This window comes from Leptonychotes weddellii, chromosome 5 (assembly GCF_054177405.1).
Source record: "Leptonychotes weddellii isolate Sample4059 chromosome 5, ASM5417740v2, whole genome shotgun sequence".
Taxonomy (NCBI): Eukaryota; Metazoa; Chordata; class Mammalia; order Carnivora; family Phocidae; genus Leptonychotes; species Leptonychotes weddellii.
In genome coordinates this window covers 1,784,425-1,800,887 of record NC_138373.1, presented here as the reverse complement: position 1 = coordinate 1,800,887, position 16,463 = coordinate 1,784,425, and the positions used below count along the sequence as shown (strand labels likewise).

Here is a 16,463-nt window from a genome sequence, read left to right as displayed (position 1 = left end):
CACCACTTCGAGGAGGGTGGGTATTATTACCATCCCCTCAGATGAATAAACTTAAGCGTAGAGAGGCCAACTCCTAAGGTCGTGGAGCTAGTGGGCTGGCATGGCCTGGATCTGAACCCAGGCAGTCTGGCTCCACAGTTGAATACTATACAGGTCCACCGTTTCATAACTGAAACTTTTGAAGACACCTGGTTCAGAAAATATAATTGTTCACACTTTAGAGAAGTTACATGGTACATATACGCTGTATGTGAGATTACGATCCCAGCAGGATCTGATGCCGCACACCATAATCCAATGCATTAAAAGTTCCCTGGTGAGACTCATTAATATACACTCCAAGTGGAATACAGAAGCATTGCACATAGCCTCAGCTCAGACTTTTGTTGGCAAATGAGTTGAGGTCAGAACAGGTTTGGCCAACAAAAAAATTTTGAAAGGCTTTCAGAAGTTTTTAGAATTCAGAAGAGCAGGGCGCCTGGGTGGCTCAGTTGGTTAAGCGACTGCCTTCGGCTCAGGTCATGATCCCAGAGTCCTGGGATCGAGTCCCACATCGGGCTCCCGGCTCGGCGGGGAGCCTGCTTCTCCCTCTGACCCTCTCCCCTCTCATGCTGTTTCTCTCTCTCTCAAATAAATAAATAAATAAAATCTTTTAAAAAAAAAAATTCAGAAGAGCAGATAAAAAGTCATGAACATGTACTGTCTCTATAACTAAATGAGAGAAAGTAAGTGAAGCAACACAAACAGAAGAGCAGGGGCATTGCGGAGCTCCAGGAGTGGAGTAAGAGGTACAAGTGCATAGGTAGGTTAGCTAGCAAAAGCTCTTGTCCACCTTGTGGGCTATACCTCGAGGAAATAAATGGGAGTCCTTAAGATAATCAGCTCCGTTTCTCCTGCAACAGCCTCTGAACCACCTTGTGGCTGAGCTGACCCTCTTTGTTGTGCAGGTGAGGATGCAGAAGACAAGAGGGCCATGAACCTGTAGTAGGTGTTGGTGCCAGAACTAAGAGCAGTAATAACCTGTCAGGCATTTCTGCCACACCACACTACAGTGGTGTGGGGATTCATTCATTCACCCCATCAAACGAAGTCTGTCACATTGCACTCATTCTGGAACAGGCAATTAAGCACTTTACAGATATTGACTCATTTGAGCCCCACAACACTTTTCTCCACTTTGTGTTTGAGGAAACAGTGGCACAGAGAAGTTACATGACTCCTTGGACGCCAAATATATATTAATTGAGCACCTGCCTGAGCCAGACCCTTCCAAGGGATGGAGGTATGGCTGTGAACTAAACAAAGCTCCTGCCCCAGAGAGCTTACATTCTAGACATGGGATGCTTTTGTGGATAATGTCACGTGGCTGGAAAAAAAAAAAAAAACAGGGTGAGAGGACAGAGTAGGTGCCCTTGGAGACCGGTATGAAGGAGCAAGAGCACATCCTACTTGCCAATAATAATTTAAATAAGCTTTGGAGCCCAGTGCTCCTAAAGATCTTCATGATACACACTAAGTGCAGTGCAAACTCATTATTTTTTATTGTCCTGGGGCTACATCAGAACCCAAGAGCCTAAGATAGAGATCCGGGAGGATAACTTTCTTAATGCCAGGTGTCCAGAACGAGCAGCCTGGGACACTGCACAAGCCCCTTGTCCCTTCCAGCGTTAACCTAACAAATACTAGCATCCTGCTCTGGTGACTAGCGCACCAGCTTATCGAGGAGCCTCCACGAGAGAAGGCGGGGGCGCACTCCAGAACCGTTAAGCGCGACCCGCAACTTCCAGCAGGGCCCGACTCTCCGCCACCTCCGGGCGCGCTGCGGGTCGGCCCGCGGGTTTCTCAGCGCACGCGCACGGTCGGCCGGACTCGCCGGCGCCGGCCACATCCGGGGCTCCGCAGGCGGCGCGGTTACCATGGCAGCGGGGTCGCGGCTGGCGCGCGGGCTGGCAGGCCCGGAGGCTGCGGGCGGCCGGGCGGCCCGCGGAGCCGCACAGCCCGACAGCCGCGCCCGCAGCGCCGAGGGGCGGCCGGGCAGCGCTGCCGCCATGTCGCTGGGCACCGCGGAGCCGGCCTCGGAGACGGTAAGCGCGGGGGGCCTCCTCGTTCCCTTCAACTCTGCGACTCTCGGGGCCGGGCGCGGGCCGGAGGAAGGGGAGCAGGGCCGGCAGCCGCCGGGTGACAGCTACCATTATTGTTACCGCATAAGAGCGGCCATCGGGCCCCCGCCCTCGTGCAGCCGGCCGGGCCTCGCCGCCCCCCACCCAGCCTCCAGCCGCCCCTGGACCCCGCCCGGCCTTGCACAGGCCGCCGCTTCCAGGAAGCCCTCCCGGACGCTGCGCCCTCGCCGCGCGGCGCCTGTGAGGCCCCGGCCTGTGCCGAGCCTGCGACCGCGGTCCGCGGGGCAACGGAGCCTACTGTGTAAGTGCCCGCCCACCCGTGCCTCTGGGGCGGGGGGCAGCGGCCGGGGCGGCCGGCCCGAGCCATCCGGATGTGCGGGGGGTGGGGGTGGGGGAAGCCCCCGGCCCCCGGCCCCTGGGAACAGCGCCCTGCCCAGCGTCGGTTGGAGAAGGCTTCCCGGAGGAGGTGCCTCCAAGCTTCCTCCCTTGGGTGAGGGCAAGCGTGCTGTCAGCTGTGCCTTTTCCGAGTGTTTTTGGCGCCCCTGCTCTTCGCTGGAGGTGTCAACGTGGATTAATGAGCGGCATTCCGGTGGGGGGGAGAACGAGGCAGTAAACCGCACTAACATGGCCTGTGCAGAACGTGAAACAGGCCCATGTGGCCGCGATGGGTTGCAGAGGGCTGCTTTAGGCTGCGTGCCCTAGGCAGGTGCCCAGGCCGCCCTGGATGTCCCTGACCAGAAGGAGGTCTGAGCGCAGAGGGGCCAGCAAGCACTAAGGTCCTGGGATGGGAAGGTGGGATGTGTTCCAGGGCCTAAAAGAAAGCTTGCTGGGACCTCGTGGGGGGAAGGTGGGAGCGGGCCTGACAGTGGACAGCCTCTCAGGCTGTACAGGGAGTTTGGACTTTATTTCCCGGACTGTGAGAAGCTTTTGGAGAGTTCCAGACAGAGGGCATTTTGCTCACTTTGCTTCCTTCTCACGGAGAAGGCTGTGCTAGGCAGGGCTACACAGAGCTCAACCAGGGCAGAGCGTCCCTCAAGGCACCAAGTCCTGCCTCACCTGGAAGGCCGGCCCACCTACCCGGGACTCACTCACTGCTCCTTCACCTTTAGAAAGTGACTTTTTAGGTCGTGGTTGTGAAAATCGTGAGCACTAGAGAAAATGTAGAAAGTCCATTTACCCGTGATCTAACCACCCGTGATCTAACAAGATCACCTTAATGTTCAGTGTATTTCCTTTCGATCTTTTCTCAATGCATCTCTTCCCACGCAGTGTTTAAAAAAAATTAAGATCATATTTAAATTGTTTTGTGACCTTTACCATTTAATTTGTTATTAACATTTTTCCTACAGCCACACGTTTTCAAGAGCATGATTTAAAAAGTCTGAGCTGTGGCTACCCCTACTTTATCCACTTCCCTGCTTTCCCTCTCTCGTTGGCACTTTTTCTCTACTAGGAACAGTGTGGCTGTAAACCTTCTTACACGCTTAGCATTTGTTAAGCCCTTTCCACGTGAGGCTCTCAGGACACGAAACCAGGTAAGCCCCAGTGCCTTGGTCTCAAGGAACCCCATCGTGGAGGAACTGGTGCAAAGCTCTCTCAGCACTTAGGAGACTGTCCGCCCTTGGTCCAGGCTAACCTGTGGCTTTCTGTTGAGCTTGGATCTGTTTGAAATTAGATAAGAACCTCTTGAGAGCAGGCACTGTGCAGTCTGTCCGTTCCCCCAAGTGGACTGCAGCTGCCTCTGGGCTGGCTGATGAACTTCCCAGAGCTCTTACTCTGTGCCAGGGGGCTCACCGCATGGTGGCTGTATACATGGAGCCTGAGTGGGACCACGTGGCTGTATACAGAGCCACAGGGGTGACCTGGAGCCTGAGTGGAACCACCAGTGATTTAAGAGTCAACACTTGTGAAAGGGCTCAGAGATTCTAGAATAAGACAGTAAGAGCATGTATTAGGCATTCACTACGTGTAAGGTTCTGCGTCACGTGCTTTACTACTGACCCCCCTCTGACCTCTTGTCCAGCCCCTGTGCCCTGCTGCCTCCCGCTCCTCCTGCAGCCTCACCGCAGCACGGCTTGAACAGATTTATGACGGCTGCTCTGAAGACCTTGTCTGCTAAGTCCATCACCCGGGCCCTTCAAAAGCTTCTGTTTCCGCTTTTTCCCCTTCTGTCACTCACACTTTCCTGTTTCTCTCTGTGTCTCTTAGTTTCCTGTGGGAAGCTAGACATTTAGGTAGAATGTTACAGCAACTCTGGGTATTGATCCCTCCTCCCCATGGGACTGATGCGGTTTGCTTGGTGGTTCATCTCTTTGCTGAGTGACTTGACTGGACTGACCCTGCAGTTGATCTCCCCACACTGTGCAGCCTCTGATTCCCTGCTCAGATTCTTTCTTGTTTGCATCTTCCAGCCTAACTACCTAGGGGTCACCCTTGAGTCAGCAGAAGCCACTTTCTGCTCAAACATTATAGGTAAGCCCTTTGGCCTGTCAGATCTTTGCCCTTTACCACTGCATGTACGTGTATGTGCGTGCACGTGCGAGTTTGGTGTGTGTGCATGCATGAATGCACATGTGCGTGTGTGGTGTGCGTGTGTGCACACGCGTGTGCATCTGTGGTGTGTGTGCCTGTGTGCGAGCACATGTGCATCTGTGGTGTGCGTGCATGTGCGTGTGTGGTGGGTGTGCCTGCGTGTGCGTGCACACACATGTGCATCTGTGGTGTGTGTGCGTGTGTGTGTGGTGTGTGTGCGTGCGTGTGCATGCACACACATGTACATCTGTGGTGTGCGTGCGTGTGCAGTGTGTGTGCGAGCATGTGTGCAGCCGTGGTGTGTGTGCATGTGCAGTGTGTGTGTGAGTACGTGTGCATCTGTGGTGTGCATGCATGTGCGTGTGTGGTGGGTGTGCCTGCGTGTGCGTGCACACACATTTGCATCCGTGGTGTGCGTGCGTGTGTGGTGGGTGTGCCTGCGTGTGTGTGCACACACATGTGCATCCGTGGTGTGCGTGCGTGTGCAGTGTGTGCGTCTGTGGTGTGTGGCCTGGAGGCTGCAGTCACATGGCGGGAGTTTACGGTTTTGCCCACCTGCAGCCAAGGACTAGCAGCTTGGGTCTCTCCTCTCCATTTCCCGAGAGGGCAGCTGAGCCGTGCACATGGCCCCCCAGACTTCAGGGATGTGTGATTTTACCTTTAAGCCTGGCTTCCTGGGAGCTGCTCTTGCATCGGAGTTTCTTGTTGAACCAGTGTTTGGTTCAAGGTTGTGCTAAGGCCCCTAGCGCCCGTGAGCTTGTGCCCTTTGGTTGATCTAGGCGCGGTGTGGAGAATGTTTCCAAGTCCACCCTGAGCCTGCTCCTGGTGGGTGCAGTCTGATGCTTGCAGGCAGCCTCCCTGAGCCTCGGACTTGACCGTGACCCCAGGAAGGCTCTCCCGGGCCTGTTAGAGCTCCTCTTGCTCTGCTGGTTAGCCTTCTGCTGCAACGATCACAGAGCTGGGAGGGCTTTATAATTGCTCCCCACCACGTCACCGTGGTCTTCGACTTGGCACTGGAATCAGGGAGGCATGGGGATGCCCCATACCCGCTACAAATAAAGCCAGTCCCCTTGGGCTCAACTGTTGGCCTGCCTCTTCCTCCAGGAAGGACCTCTGTGCAGCAGGGATGGCCGTTTGTCCCTCCTGGAGTGACACCCCTACTCCAGGAGGGGGCGCTGGCCTTCTGGGCTGGACCTTCCCTGCGTGGAACCTCTGCCCTACAAGCAAGCCAGCGTCGGGGCGTCCAGGACCCAGATTTCCTAGCCTGCCTACTTACACCCTACTTCTCAGAACCGCCCCCCCACCATTCCCCACCATCCTGCCTGCACTCTCCTAGAGCGGGTCTCTCTGAAGTAGTTTCTGTGGGATGGAGTTTGGGGGGCGAGCGGTGCCCCGGACTCCCACTGTTCTTCCCCACATTTAGTAGATTTTCTTGAATGAATTGTTGCATGCCTCTATTGTTGTATGCCTTTAGGTCAATTTCCAGAAACCTCAAACAATTGTTTTGTAACTTTCTGTGTTCAATGGTAGTTGAAGAGACAGTTGCCCGAGCTCCTCACCCCATCATTCGGGAAGACGGCTCTCAGATAGTGCAACCCTTCCCCACTGTCACCATGTACTGAGTCCCCATAGGCCCCTGCATCTCATATAGACACGCCATGTCTTCTCCCCCAGTGTATGTAGACTTCCGGTGCTTTTAAAAATCTGGTAGAGGAACGGGTCCTCTGTGGTCCAGGAAGCTGAGATGGAGAGGGTCCGTGGCGTGACCCACTTCACACAGCTGGCACGCAGGCCTGGGGCTGCTCCAGGCCTCGCGGGACTCTGCCCGCAGACCGCCCTCCCGCCCGCCTGCAGCCCCTGGGGTCCCGTCTCGCAACAGTCCGGGGCAGTGTAGCCTGCCAGCCTGCGGCGGCGCGGATCATGCTCAGGGAACCGGCCATCAGTGTGTTCGCTGTTTTTAACAGTCTGTGGTCTCTCTCCTGCCGACTGAAGGGGCGGGCCTGCGGCGGCTCCGCGGTTCCAGATGTGGCTAGCAGGGCGCAGGTGGTGACCCGTGGGGGGGACTGGCTGGGGAGAGGGCGTGGTGGGCGAGCACACCTGTTGGAGAGGGAGGTCACTTGGTTTTATCCACCACACACATAACCTCATTCCCTCGTTGAGCCTTCAGGTCATCACACAGTTTTCAGGGTTTTATTCGGAACAAGTAGTAATGACGAGTGTCCACCAGAGAAACCTTCTGCTGCTCCTCTGTAGTTTCAGCAGGTTCACACCCGCCATTGGCAGGCGCGTCCTTTGTGATGCCGGGGCACCCAGACGCGGTCGCCACAGTCGCTCCTCTGGTCTTGCCTTCCCCTGCCTTCTGTTCCTAAATGTTGCACGTTGTATTCATACACTTTGCTCAGGGAAAACTCTCTAATTGGCATGTGCTATTTAGCCCTGAAAATGTCACCTGTTCAGTGACATCGAAAACCTAAGTCCGTGGCTAGTAAAAGATCCTGCTAATTGGAGCACACTTCCTTCCCCGGCCCCACGTCACGCCGCACCCTTAGTCCGGACTCTGTTTCGGACAGCTGGCACGGGATGCTGCCCCTGTTTCCAGTGGACCTTCAAGCTGCTAGCAGCGTTATTGTTTAAATGCTGATCCTCAGCCCTGCAGAGGATCTGTGTGCTTTTCAGAAGGCAGCAAAGTCCCACTGGGATAGGAAGTGGGTTCCACCACAGCACGGACGGCTCGCTGAAGTACGCTGAGCCCAGCAGCCTGACACAGATCATCTGTTCACAGGAGGGGCGTGCGGTCCTAATTCCCAGCAGCAGCTTCGTAAATTCAGCAACACAACAGTCTGAAAGGATTTAGATTTTGTTCCTCCTTTCTGTCTCTTTTTTTAGGATTTAAATTTGAGTCGGTGAGTTACATGGAAACACTCTTCTCTTGAGAAACGACATCCTAGTTCTGGAATTAGGTGTACAGATTTTATCCCCTCCCCGCAGGGCCAGGGCAGGAAGCTTTATGAGTCCAAATAATGCATGTATTAATGAGTGTGTTTATTTATTTTTTTTTTAAAGATTTTATTTATTTATTTATTTGAGAGAGAGAATGAGACAGAGAGCATGAGAGAGGGGAGGGTCAGAGGGAGAAGCAGACTCCCCACTGAGCAGGGAGCCCGATGCGGGACTCGATCCCGGGACTCCAGGATCATGACCCGAGCCGAAGGCAGCCGCTTAACCGGCTGAGCCACCCAGGCGCCCCTGAGTGTGTTTTTTTTTAAAATAACTTCAGCTTGTTCTGATCAGGATCCACAGACTCCTCGTGCTTTGATGTGAAGGTGAATGAGAACACATTTAAACAATGTGGAAAATGAAGTCCTTTTATCCTGAACTGTTTCTTTAGCAATGGTACCCAGCGATTCCGTGCAAATGGTGTCGCTAGGTGGACAGACACAGAGCAGCCCTGCAGGCAGAGTCTGCTCTGTGTCCCCCACCCCTTCGTTCCGCTGGGCTGAGCCGTCTGGCTGCCGCCTGCTTACTTTGACTGGGTTTCTTGAGTCTCAGCCTCCGTAGCTGTGGCTCTTTCCACCTTGTGTGTAACCAGGGGGAGCCAGGCAGGTGCCCTAAAATCTCAATGTTTGCATCTCTTCTTCCAGGGAGATGACAGTCTATCTGCGATTACCTTTGACTCTGACTTTGAGACGGTGAGTGTGGTCGGGGGGCAGCCGCTCATCCCCGCACTCGTGCTTTTGCCCTTGCTCATGTTACTGAAACACATGCACCAGGTCATTCCCCACAAATGTCGAGTTTAGAACTGGAATATAAACTCTACATGCTTCTCAGCACCTGAAGAGTTTTGAGCCCCTCATTGGATGTAAACAACTGTGGTTATAATTTTAAGACTTGTATCCAGGTGTTAGTCCTGAGTGGAGTATATTTGAGGCAGATGGTAAGCTCCTATCCTGGGTCTGGTTTTGGCTACAACCCTCTGGTCCCCCCGGCCCCCAGTCCTGACACGTGAGGGAAAGGAGAGGGCTCCGGGAGGAGATAGGGGACCCTTTGGCAGCCACAGCCCTGGCACTGCATGTCCTGGCCAGATGGCCCCTAGGGTCCCTGGGAGGCAGGAGCTAGCCTGAAGGGAGAGTGGACAGCACAGGTCCCCAGGCAAACTAGCCCCCAGCTTGGCCTCTCTGCATTCACGTGGGAAGCTGTGCTGGGTAGAGAATGACGCCTTCCAGCCACATGGTGAAAGACGAGCCCAGGCAGCATGTCTCCAGCAGGCAGAGTTACCGACGGACCTCGACGCAGAGCCCTGAAGGCACGTGCACCAGCAGATCCCCATTCGCCACAGCTCTGTGCACTCAGGGGAGCCTCTCGGGCCCCTTGTCTGCCATGAGGGAACCCCTGCAGCGTGAGGGATGCCCCCCTCAACACCACCGAGGATAGGGGCCCAAGATGCTCCCTGAAGTAGGGATCCAGCCCGTCTGCTGGGTAAAATGCACAACACAGAACTCCTTGCTTCCGCTGAAAGGGAGGTGAGGGGCATTCTCTGTCTAGTGGGAAGCAGTTGAGGAACACAGGCGTGGAAGACGTGTCATTTCCCCGGGCACATAAGTAGTGGGTAGGAGAACTCACTGGCATCTGGGTTGTCCCCGGAGACGGGATTACGACAGGGTCATTCCTCTGCTGCACCTTCCCTCCCCAGGGGGATTTGCAGGCGCCTTATTCACAAGGGTTTCTTCTTGCCAAATCCGCCGTCGTGGACGGGCACAGCGTGGTGCTTCAGATGCTGGCATGAGTCCAGTGGGGTGGTCGCAGACACACCATTTGTGGGGTATCTTCAGTCTGCACTTATATGGAGTGTTGCCAGGGCTCCCAGGGACCCGGCTCAGCCAGGGCGCGGCACCGGTCACCTTTCCTGGGGTCGCCCCACTGTGCCATGGGCTTTTTCCTTGGCTCAGACTGCGCACAGGTCTCTGCTGAGTTAATCTCCTTCTCACTGCCCTTGCACCTGCTCTGAGCCATCCTGAATACACCCAAGCTTCACCACTGGGGCTGCTGGGCTGCTCCAGAAGGCTCAGCATGCTTTACCTCGTTTTTCTTTCTTTCAGAAAGCAAAAAGGAAAAGTTTCCACAAACCTCCACCCACATCACCGAGTAAGTATGACCAGGCCCCTCATCTCTCAAATTTCTGCAGTTTAACACAGAAAATGGTTCTCAGAAGCTGTCCTTCCCTGGTGTCTTGGGAGAAAGATCACGAATGTCTTCTTCAAACACTTGGGGTCATTGAAATGCAACACTTCCACCGCTAGGCTCCGTTTTGTGTTAGGGTCTTGCGAGCTGGCGCTCTTGGGGTCCCCACCTTACCCCGTGGCCCCAGTAGTCCCCGATTGAGGAGGCCCTCGAGGCGCTGAGGCTCCTGAGTCACTGTCCCTTGAGCCCCCCGCAGATGCTGTGTTTCTGGCCTCTTGTGCTCGTTGCCCGCCCTTTGAACCCGCTTGTGTCTTTGGAACGCTGCTGCGGCCAGAGGGCCTCATCCCCTCCTGAGTCAGAGCTGCTGTTGGCACAATGGGCAGGTGTCGTGGTTTCCTGTGGACTTACCCTGGCTGCGTCCGCCGGGTGGTTCTGTGCTCCCCGTCCTCAGCAGGGGTGGCAGCTCTGTCCGGGAGACACCATTCTTGACCGTAGACAAGTAGGCGGCTGCCCGTCGGGCACGAGGCTACAGGGGTGGGTCCTCTTCTGCCCGGGCGGCTGAGCTGAGCTGAGCTGGGCGCCTTCTGAACAACAGACAGTTACTTCTCACAGTCCTCGAGGCCGGAAGTCCAAGACTAGGGTGCCAACTTGGTCGGGTTCTCGTGATTGTGCTGTGGACAGCCATCACTGGATGGTATCTCCCACGGGGGAGGGGATGAGGGAGCTCTGTGGGATCCCTTTTATGGGGGCACTAATCCCATCATGAAGGCCCTCGCCCATCATGAGCTAACCATCTCCTGCAGTCCTCACCCCCTCATGCGGTCACAGTAGGGGTTAGGTTTCAGCATAGGACTTGTGGGGGGCACAAACGTTCAGTCCGTGGTGCATGGGGTCTGTTTAGACAGCCAGCCAGCCTCTCTTATTCTTCACCATTCTGACATTGCTCTAGGGTTTGGTGAGCCGCATGTGAATTTTATGCTTAGGAATGTCTTTATGACAAAGTTTAAATCCTGGATTGGCTTCCTTTTGCGCTCCAAAAGCCTGAGGCCATCCCTGACTTTATTACGCATGTATCAATGTTCCTTACATGCGTGTACATTTCAAACACAACGTGTCATGTGTATGACGCACTCAGCGAATGCTAACGGACTTTCATATTAGCCCAAGAAAAACATAATTAGAAAGATAATTCCTGCCAAGGAAGGAAAGTATGTTTTCTATTACAAAGAAATATAAACATTAGAGAGAAAGCATCTGTCAGTTTGGATTTTTGATGTCCTTGCTCTTCTTCCCTGGAGGAAACTGAGAATTGATATAAAGTAAAAGTGTGCTGTTTGTGTTTTAAACCTTCTAGTTTTAGAACCATTTTGTTTTAAGTCCTTCGTGGCTACAAGGTGCCAAAAGTAAATATCACAACATCTTTCATTATTCTTACCGAAAGTCAGCATTTCGAGTGTTTAAAATCGTAACAATCAAATAGTTTTTATCTTGATTTCTGTAAACATCTGAATTGTGTTTCATGTAAGTTACAACGGTGAGAACCCCCAAATCACAACTTGAGGGGGCTGCTGAACCTCAGCGCCTCGGTGTCTCCCTGCACTTTCTCCTGGCAGCCTGGCGGGGAGTCTCATCCTGCACCAGCACTGATCATGGGTGCCCTGCTCCCCACTGACCTGTGTGTCCTGTCCCCCGCGCACTCGTGCTTCTCTGCCTGGGCTGGTGTTGCCTCTCACTCTGGCTGGCCAGGTCTCAGCTCTGGGGCCCGCTTCCCTCACGCCTTTCGGAGCATGTGTTGAGCAGGTGTGCTTCTGTCTGGAATCCTGGGCTGTGACAGCAGTGACTGCGTGTCCTATTCATGTCACAAGCGTGGCTCTAGAATGCCTAAGCCAGCTCCACGTGGGTTTGTAGCTTGCAGAGCGCGGGGGCTGGGTGCTTGCCTCCCTGCTCGCCACCGTGCTTCCCGGCCCATTTCCTTCTGCCTTTCCTGCTTTGGTCTGTGTGCGTGCACATTTCCTGAGGAATTCTTACTATTCATTGATGAATCACATACATTTAGGAGGGAAATGTTACTTGGGGAGCTGTTTCCCTGATTGCTAATTTACTGTATAAGGGAGCACTTAAATGGACAAAGTTTGGAAGGCCTTCAGCTGTCCCGGTGAGCAAAAATGCGTCTGGGTCTAGTGAGTCTTTATTCTCCTGTTCTAAATAATAATGGGACATTTCTCATAAATTTTGAAGCCATGGAAAAAACATAGAAATTTTTTAAAAATTATATATATTAGACTTAGGTTTTTAGGACCTGCTCTAGACAGACATTTCTTTGCTAATTATCAGCATGTCTTATGAGTAAGTTTTCACATAAATTTGCTATATCTTCCATAATTAAAGAGATGAAATTCCAGATTAAAAAAGCACTTTAAAACATTTCCCTTGGGCGCCTGGGTGGCTCAGTTGGTTAAGCCACTGCCTTCGGCTCAGGTCATGATCCTAGAGTCCCTGGATTGAGTCCCGCATCGGGCTCCCTGCTCGGCGGGGAGTCTGCTTCTCCCTCTGACCCTCCCCCCTCTCATGTGCTCGCTCTCTCTCATTCTCTCTCTCTCAAATAAATAAATAAAAAATCTTAAAAAAATAAAATAAAATAAAACATTTCCCTTGTTTTGATAACAAAATAAAAAATGCCCTGGAAAGGTAATTTTTTTCTAGATTTTTTTTTTTTAAAGATTTTATTTATTTGACAGAGAGAGACACAGCGAGAGAGGGAACACAGCAGGGGGAGTGAGAGAGGGAGAAGCAGGCTTCCCGCTGAGCAGGGAGCCCGATGCGGGGCTCGATCCCAGGACCCTGGGATCATGACCCGAGCCAAAGGCAGACGCTTAACGACTGAGCCACCCAGGCGCCCCTCTTCTAGATTTTTTAATATATTAAGTTCTTAATATTATTGCTTACGCCACTGTGTAGCAAAATGAAGTTTTTTACAGTGTCGAGTATAAAGGACACAAAATTGTGTGTTGACTATAACTGTGACAATGTCGAACTACACACGCATTGTAAAACGTCAAATATTGGCGGAATTATGGATTTGCATTTTTAGATAAAGTTCCCATTATGTTATGTCTTTATAACAAAATTTTTTTTTAAATGTAAGTATATATACATATCATGACTGTGTTTTTTACTTTTGTCACAGAGGTCTCATGAATATTCTGTGGTACTGTTCTTGTCTCTCTCAGACACTTATGTTGAGGGGGCATTGATCTCTTGCACCTCTGAAACTGTATGTTGACTTTCTAGAGTCACCTTATTACTCTAAGCCGAGAAAAGTGGCGTCCTGGAGATCTTTGAGGACAGCAGCAAGCATGCCTCTTGGTAACAGAATGTCCTTAACCCCACAGAAGCTGTGGCTGGGAAGCTCAAAGCAAGGTATGTGGTCGCTCTGACAGAGACCTTCCCTGCTCCACAGGAGAGTTTTAGGAATTGCAGGTGGTGATTTAAGATAGAGTTTGTGATATGACTTATTTGAATAACATTGTTTTTAATCTTCTCAAAGATGTTGACCAAGCCTCGTAACCTTTCCGTGATGTGCAGTGTAGTTCCTGACGGTTTGCGTCTGTGACGCTGTGTCCCTTTGAGTCTTAGGATGTCTCAGCACGGCTGGCCTGGCCTGTTGGAGACAGCTCCTACCGGCTTGCACGAGCCAATGGTTCCATTTTTAGGAATTTTGTGAGCTGGTCGATGGCACACTGACAGCTTGAAATTAGACGTGGTGGGAATATTTGTACCAGGGAAATAGGCAGATGCTACCAATCTGGGCTTCCTTTGTCTCTTGAGAGCTGCTTATTGAACATTTATCAGCGAAGCACTGATTGCCACTATCTGCTGGTTGACTTAAGCTTTCTTCTGCCCAGGAAGATTGATTATTAGAGGCAAAACCTCCCGTTGTGTTTGTGTGTACCTGTCGTGTTAAATCCATGCACGTTCAAACCAGGAAGTCTGACCCAAGCCCTGAAGTCAGACCTGACCTTGGAGCATGCACGGACCAACCCCCCCAGCAGCACGCCCGACTATCTGACAGAAGCTTTAAGAATGAAGAGGTCAAATCTCAGGCGTTCTGCCAGCAATGGTGAGCATGGTGATGGTGACAAGGCCACACGTAAGGAAAAGCAGGAGGGAGAGCGCAGGGTCTGCTCTGACTCAGTGAGACTGGAGCTTCCTGTGCTGGCTCCGTCCCTACGAGGTCATGGAGAGAGGACAGGGGTCCTGCAGGTCCACTCTGCCCTTCTAGAAAGTAGCTTTCCTAATGTGGACGGTGGCATCTTCCCAGGCTCCCATGGGGCCCACCTCCCTAAACGTGGAGTCGTACTGAAATCTGTCGGATACACAGTCTTAGAAATAACAATTGCAAATAAGGAAAAGCCCACATCTCACCAGAAAAGCTGGCTCTGTTGTCCTGTCTCTGTCTTCCTGCCTGGTCTTCATTCACGTTTCCTGCCTGGCTCTTCCTGCTGTCCTTGTGGACCTCCACCGGGAGCACGGCGGGCCCTTGTCGCTGTGACCCTGAGCTGACCCCCTTCCTGTGTCGGCTGGCTCCGAGTTCTACTTCAGGCTTGAATGTTTTAGAGTCTCAGTATATTGGGTATCACGCTGAAACCAGAGTATGCTTCACTGTTTCAACATGGGAAGGGGGATTGTTTATTTGTCTTTTTGTTTTGTTTGTTATTTAAAACCTGAACGTACCACTTCTCCTTTTGACCCCTTCTTTCCTTTTCCTGCAAGTAAGCCCTGTGTTCACACCTTTCCGTTTCCTCCTGCTTTATATTTCTGTATTGCCATCAGTTTTGGTCTCCTTAATTTGGGTGAAGTATTGTGGTCAGGCTAAAAATGTTGAAGTATTTTTGCTCCTTTTTTTTTAATCCTCCTTTTTTAAAAAGGGTAATTGTATCAACTTCCAGGTTTTCCTTAAGGTACAGCCAAGAATTCTTTCTGCTGTTGCGATGATCTTTTCAGACGTTGGTGTGTCGTCCTCTAGGTCATGTTCCCGGGACCCTGGTCTACAGAGAGAAGGAAGACATGTATGACGAGATCATTGAGCTGAAGAAGGTAATGTTACTGTCTGTCCCTTGCTGGTTTGGGATAACGAGAGCCTTCTGCAAGGACAGGTAGGACGGTCAGGGTTGGTGCTGACGTGTCTGCACGGAAAGAACATGAGCTTTGGCGGGACGCCAGAGTTCGAAGCCCAGCCCGGTGCCTTGGAAGCTGGGTGGCCCACCTCGTACCAGCTGCGGGGGAAGCCTCCCCCTGTGTCAGCACCATCTCTGCTCTGCTCCCGCAGCATGGCAGGGCGTCAGGGGAAACACGGGCTTGACCTCACAGTCCCTCCGCACAGAGATTTGGCATCGGGTGAGGTCACTGGTGTCGTTGTTACCAGTAGCCTCCCGTGTGTGTGTCTCTTCTGTGTGGCCCGGACGTTCCACGTGCCCTCGCGCGATGGATCTCTACAGGAGTCTGTGAGGGAGCACACGCTGTTAGCCGGTGATGACCTTGAGACTCAGACAAGGTAGTGGTCTGTCCTAGGTCAACCAGTAGCAGAATGAAGACTTCCACCAAGGCCATCTGCCTCCCAAGGCCAAGGCTGCTTTTACTGCCCTGTGCTATCCTCCAGTCCCTGAAGTGTGAATTGCACTGAGATAAATCACTGTCATCCTCGTCACCTTCACCATAACCACTACGGCCACGCTGCTCTTTCATGCCCTTACACATTCTCGTGCCCCTAGAGAACAGGCCAGAGTTCACTCCCTTCCATGACGTTAGTCTCTTTCTAGCCCTACTGTCCCCTCCAACTGAGCCGTATCTGGGGGACCACGGCCCATCTGGGCACCAGAGTTTAAACAGGGTGTGGGTAGCCAGCACCCCCAGGGCACGGCCATAGTGAGGAGCCTGCGAGGAGCAGGCTGGTCTAGGCCGCTGTGTGCAAGACACAGTCCTTCTGTGTCAGTCCAGACCAGATGCTTAGATTTCAGGTAGAACCAAGAGACTGCACTGCCGTGGGAGCAGCCCAGTAGTGAAGGTACCTCCCGAGCACCCATACTCCCTTGTCCTCAGAAATCGTGAGCAAATGTTGGACAGCTGCTTATCAGCGGTATGGTGGGGAGAACCCTTATTTTGAACTCTGAATCATCACTGCAATAGCACTCTTGGATCTTCCTGAGGCTAGAAGTGGGTCCCTGGGTAAAATTATACTGACTTTATTCAAACTTACCATCACAGGCATCTGGAAAAAGTCAGCCTAGGCTTCTAAATGCAGAGAGAAGAGAATTTCACTTCCATGACTCTGTGGCTCTGGGATCTTGAGCATCGGAGTCGTTTTTCTATGGCAAGTGATGCCTCAGTTTCCTGTTGAAAAATGGGGACCATAAAGGTGCAGTTTAACAGGGTAGCTATGAAGGTTCAGCAAAGTACCCATGCGAGGATTCCACACCACGCCCAGCACTCAGCCAAGGTCCCGGGGTGTAGACTGTCCCAGAGAGCTCGGCCCTCAGCCAGGGGCCGGGGGTGTAGACCGTCCCAGGGAGCCCAGCACTCAGCGAGGGTCCCGGGGTGTAGACCGTCCCAAGGAGCCCGGCCCTCAGCGAGGGT

General features: G+C 52.7%; 1 protein-coding gene across 7 annotated transcripts in view; it reads left to right on the top strand.

Annotated features, from left to right (window-relative positions):
* The first annotated feature begins 1,905 nt into the window (after positions 1-1,905).
* The window catches only part of IQCE (IQ motif containing E), a 45,289-nt gene continuing 30,731 nt past the window's right edge, over positions 1,906-16,463 (top strand). The window contains exons 1-6 of one of the 7 annotated variants that reach the window (XM_081819259.1): positions 1,910-2,084; positions 8,294-8,341; positions 9,749-9,794; positions 13,122-13,250; positions 13,816-13,950; positions 14,857-14,927. In XM_081819259.1, coding sequence (XP_081675385.1) covers positions 1,917-2,084; positions 8,294-8,341; positions 9,749-9,794; positions 13,122-13,250; positions 13,816-13,950; positions 14,857-14,927 — 597 coding nt within the window. In that variant the 5' untranslated portion in view covers positions 1,910-1,916. Of the gene's footprint in view, positions 2,085-2,400; positions 2,422-4,228; positions 4,593-8,293; positions 8,342-9,748; positions 9,795-13,121; positions 13,251-13,815; positions 13,951-14,856; positions 14,928-16,463 lie in introns of those variants that run through there. The other 6 variants (XM_081819258.1, XM_031024479.2, XM_081819262.1 and 3 more) reach the window with 6 other exon arrangements.